Genomic DNA, 5,458 nt, shown 5'->3' on the forward strand with positions numbered 1-5,458 from the left:
AAGAAGCAAAGCTAAAAACCAGCCAACTGCAATAAGTTTTGAAAAAAATACTGTATGATGACTGAATTGGACAGTTTAAAGTGAGTTTTGAATGCTGTAGTACAGTCCAGATGAAAAAAGTACTTGGTTTGGCCAAGCACAAAGTCAGTATTACACAAATGGCTCCTCCCTCACCACACATACACACTTGTAATTGCAATGGAAAACAGAAATGCAACAGGGAGGAGGGCACAGTGGCTGTTTTACCAAAGTCTAATAAACTTCCTAGCTGAACAGAACTGAACTTCTGATTGATATGTGATAAATATGACAATATGCCTGGCCCATATGACATAGAAATGACAGCATAATACACTGAAGGCACCCTATGTGTCTTCAAGATACTTTCACTGATTAGGAAGAAAAGATGCAGAATGCCAGCTGAAGGTGTGTAGAAGAGTGAAACCTCTGAAGCAGAAGGTAGCAAAGACTAGGCAGAACATGGTAACAAGCCAAAGAGGGAACCGAAAGATTAAATTGGCTATTGTTGTAGGTAACCCTCATGGAGGACCAATGTATGTCAGAGACTGTACCTGCCTACACAGCTCCTCCCTCAATCTGTGTCTGAAGTCATGGGGAAGTGCATACATTATTTCAATATAGTATATAATAATGTAACACATGAGATTGGCTTCTGAAGAAATCTTTATAATGGCTCTTGCAGTATTGAGCTCAAAATATAACTTATAAATGCAGGATTCCTCAGTCTTTGGATTGCTGTTTTCTCCTCAAAATAAAAAGAAGTTTGGGAAACAAAAACCAACCAAACAAAACCCACCACCCCACACCCATGAGCACTGAGTTTGCTTTGCTGTAATTTTTCTGTAAGACATGGTACCCCTCTGCTGGGCAAGAACAGACAAGACAGCAAGGAGCTGTGAACCAAAACCAGCCTGTACAGACTAAAGAGGGTAAGTAAGGAAAGGCAACTGAGGCAATGTGTGGCTGAACAAAAGCCTAAGAAAATAAACAGCCCAGATGCAGACCATTAAGCAAACAGCATTCACAATTTAGACTCGGTTCTCCAAAGAAGAAAGTAGCATTTTTCAAAACATCTTTAAAATGAGTCACCTTCAAGGAGCTGTCGTCTTGACAAGTACCAGTTCTCCCAGTCTAAAAACAATCGCTGCAATATTTAGGATAAGAGGAAGCAGAAAGAATTTCCTGAAGCAAAAGATTTTTTGTCCAGAAAAAAACCATTATGAACTATGAGGTTCTGAAGTGCATGAAGAAGATGGTAAACAAATTTAGCTGGAACTTACGCATTCATAACAAGTTGTTTTCTAGGAGAAAGTATGACAAAACTTCAGCAAACATTCAGAGCAGTTTTTCTTTTTTACTTTAGCCATTACATTTTTATACATATGTATTTTTAAGTATGACAACCATAGTACATAGGACAACTACAAGATATCAGCAGTGATGCAGATGAACAAGCAAACTCCTACATGTGCGATATCACATACGTTTTTGGGTAACACTAGTTAAAACTTACTCTGACCTCTGACGCATGATAAGGAGAGAAGTTAAAGTTTCTTCTCAGGGCTAATAAGAACTTCTCTAAGACTGGAGTACAGTTGCCCATTCTGTCTCAGACTTCTTGTTCTGTCCTACAGTTGACTCTGCTCAGTTCTCTGTGGGCTGGAATACCACTCATTCTTAAACCAAAGAAAGATTGCAAAAAAGCCCGTTTAAAAATAACATTCTAATAACTGACTTTGAGGAGACGATATAAACACACAAAAAGGTTTGATAATTTTTTTGTTCCTTTTATTAAAAAGTCATTACACTTGACATAGATTTGGCAAAGATACACGATTGCATCTCTACTTTTCAGGAAACTAATTACAGACTATTGTGAAGTGACCTCCTGTGTGCAGTTACCAGGTTCTGCATCAGTTTTTTCATACTGCAAACTTCAGGTTTGGTTTCAGTTGTTCAGGTGATTCTGCTTTTAGCTTACCTGTGTGATCAACAGCAGTCTATTGGCTTCAGATATGTTTGTTTTAGATGTATGCACACGCATGCAGTGCAAAACTGCACCCAGTACTTGCTGCTAGGTACTGAAGAGAATATTCTTCTAGGGTCTTTAGCATCAGACAGGCTCATCCTCATGAAAACTCATGAAGCTTGTCAGTCCAAGCCTTTCACTGTGTTAACCAAGTTTGCTTCACTAAGAAACAACTTTTCTAAACCATTTGCTTAGGGACCAGAAAGAGGACAAACCTTATCAACAGGAAACTCTCCAGAGGGAAAAAAAGACTGTAGCAACAGAAGCAGATACAGAGCCTCAGTAAAGACAAGTTTTGCTAACCAAACCCACACAAAACCTTCAACTGTACAGCAGCTATATTAGGGGGGCGGAAGGAAGAAGCGTTCCTCCCTAGTCATTACGCACATTCTCAACAGGACAAGATTTACGTAAGAAATAGTGTCAGTCCATTTACCAAGATGCATTTTCCCATTTCCCACTCTTGTTTTAGGTCAACTGGAAGCTTCTTTTTTCAGTTTATCTAAAACCTCATCTGGTGTCATCGATACCACGATCTTCACCACTTTTTCACGTGATTTACCACCCTGGGTTAGACACACACACAAAAAAACATCTTTCAGAGAATCACCACCAAATACACATTCCAAAATATCTCACTGTGACACCAACATATCAAGTCCTTTAAAAATAATTCTTAAAGTACGGATATGCAAAATTAATTGTAAGTGAAAGTTCATCATGTAGAAGCAAGATGCTAACTAAGTTACATTTTTGTTTTTAAAGTGTGTGTGTGTGTGTGTGTATATTTGATTTGATAACTGTACTTTTTCAGATCTTTCTTCAGAGTTGTCTCCCACAGATTATTAGCTACTCTTAAGATGAGTTCTCAGGATGATAATATCAACTAAATGAAAAGAAATCACAGCTTATACACAGGAACTGGCAAACCTGCAACCTTGTTTCATATTGCGTGAAGACACAACTTTGCTACTAGTCAGTAAATGACAAGAAACAAGTTGCTTATTAATCTGCAGTCTGACAAAAAGTTTGAAAGGCCCACAAAGAACATCCTGAAAGATGAAAAAGTCCTTTACTATATAGACATATAGCATGGAATTTAAAATCAAAAATAGATTTTTGAAGCAGTCTAGCCAGTGGATGATGAAAATCAAGGCCCTGACATTGAAATCTGGTAACCTCAGTTTTACACTAGATCATTTCCCACCGTTTTCATAATTAGGACTGGCTCTGTTAACGTTAGCACTTATCATAATGCAAGTAGCAGATAAGAGAGCAACCAGTACCAAAAATCACTTGCTGTTTACACTTAGTAGATTGGGATAGATAAATATAAGCCACAGGTAAAATAAAGACTTGACCACGATGCTTCACTGAGAACAAACAGTGACTTGTGAAAAACAAATACCAGCCTGTAATTACTTGGATACTATAGGTCAGAACAACTGAGTCAAGAATGTCAGACAACAGGGGCCCATTTCATGTTCAACTCTGCTTAGCACTTAATAATCTAGCTAAACATGCACATCCCTTTAAGGTAGAAAAACAGTTTTATCTGTAAAATGTTGATAAACAAATGAAGCAGTATGCTCATGATTCAGGAAAAATAAGACTCAAATGTTTGCATCTCTAACTTCTGGCAACAGTGCTCAATTCATTGATCATGTTGCCATTTACCATTACCCTTTAACAGACTTCAACTACTACATTAAACTAACAGACGAAAATAAAAAGTACAATTTTTCACTGTGCTCTAATGTTCATAAAGTATAAATGAACATGGCTGGAAAGACTGACTTTAAGTACAATGAATTAATAAAACAAATTATTTATTCAGTGCAATGAATAAAACAAAGAGTTTCCACTTGCCAAGTCAAGACATGTAAATTCTGAAACGAAGAAACTCGAGACCCAGCTATAATCCAAGTGCTTACATATGCCCTTGCTTATGTGTGACAGTTGTCATAGAATTTTCACTCAAATACAGAACTTAAAAACAAAACAAACAAAAAAAGAGAACAGTTATAAATAAAATGCACATTCTGCAAAGCACAAATTTTGTGAACTGCATTTGACACCAAAACAAGAGAATCTTTGAAGAACACAAAAAAACATGAACTACACAGATTTGGAAAATACATCGCAATGAGAACTATGGTGATTAAAGATCTCAAATCAGCTGTGGTTCTTCCTACACTAGGTTTATTCTCAATGAATCAAACAATTTTGAAGTATCTCTTTCACTGAACTTGGAGAGCAGCTTCCTGTACTCAGTGAGTAGGTTTCAAAATACTGAATTTAAATCGCAGTAAGGAAAGACTGAAATTAAAAAAAAAAAAAAAAAAAAAAAAAAAAGAAAAAAGGACTTACCTTCTCTAACGTAACTTCACTCTTCTTCACTTCTAGCACCTTAGAGAGGTAGCGACACAGCTCTGCATTGGCCTCCCCATCTGATGGAGGTGCAGCAATAGCTACACCTACTGCTTCTGCTGTCACATCTGTAACAAATAATTTAAGGATTTAATGCTCAAAACATTCAAAACATCTAATTATTGTTGCCTAAATATGAATGTTGATGGGTTTGAAAGCATTTTAATTTAAACCCAAATAAACTTACAGATTAGCATGTAATTTTGACTCTTCACAAATTCCCTTAAGTTAAAACTGTTAGCCAGTAAAAGATGATGGCCTGATCGTACACAGAAGAACGGAGAAGCCTTTAGACCCGTACCGGAGCTCAGCCATGACTTACCAGTTTTCACACAACCAGGGCACTGTTTTAAGCCCCTCTCTACATTCCCCATTCTGATGCAGGCGTAGTCCAGCTTGGCAACGTGTAGCGTAACACAAACCAGGTTACCCTACCAGAACCCTGCCCAGGGAGCTATGGTATCACTCACAGCTTCCTTGGGTTGCTGACTGAGCCTGGATACTCTACTGCTGCCCAACTGGTTTGTTTCATACACATACCTCTACAAACCCCAGCTCTGACTTGTACATGAAGCCGCCCAGATTTGTAGAGGAAGAGCGCATTTATTAGATTAAGCGTTTACCGTTCAAATAAAAGCGCAGAGCTTCCTGAAGTACAGATCGCACAACGTTACACACACCGGGCTGCGATGCTGACCGAGCGTTCCTCCTCTCAAAAGTAGCAAGAGGAATTTACGCCGTGCTCGCTGCACCACCTAGCGAGGCCTGACCAGGAACGCGAAAGAACCGCTCCGGGCTCCTTCTAAGCCTGAAATTACTACTTTCTTTCGTTTTCTGGTGACTTTTCCCGCGCACACCTTAGGGGACGGAGATAAGCTACAGACCTCGTTAAAACACCCGTCAGAAGAAGCTCTCTCCCGCTCCGACCCCGCTCCTCAGACGGGGCGGCCGCAGCACCTCAGGCCCCCGCTGCACACG

At 39.0% G+C, this 5,458-nt stretch overlaps 1 protein-coding gene across 1 annotated transcript; it reads right to left on the reverse strand.

Moving 5' to 3' along the window:
- Positions 1-2,523: 2,523 nt before the first annotated feature.
- Positions 2,524-5,050, reverse strand: LOC104400929 (chromosome unknown open reading frame, human C15orf40). The gene is made up of 3 exons (XM_010024456.1): positions 5,021-5,050; positions 4,421-4,558; positions 2,524-2,616 (listed from the first exon to the last, which is right to left on the reverse strand). The coding sequence occupies exons 1-3, from the start codon at positions 5,048-5,050 to the stop codon at positions 2,524-2,526; spliced, it is 261 nt and encodes an 86-aa protein (XP_010022758.1).
- Between the last annotated feature and the right edge of the window lie 408 nt (positions 5,051-5,458).

This window comes from Nestor notabilis, unplaced genomic scaffold, assembly GCF_000696875.1.
Source record: "Nestor notabilis isolate BGI_N333 unplaced genomic scaffold, ASM69687v1 scaffold12231, whole genome shotgun sequence".
Classification (NCBI taxonomy): domain Eukaryota; kingdom Metazoa; phylum Chordata; class Aves; order Psittaciformes; family Psittacidae; genus Nestor; species Nestor notabilis.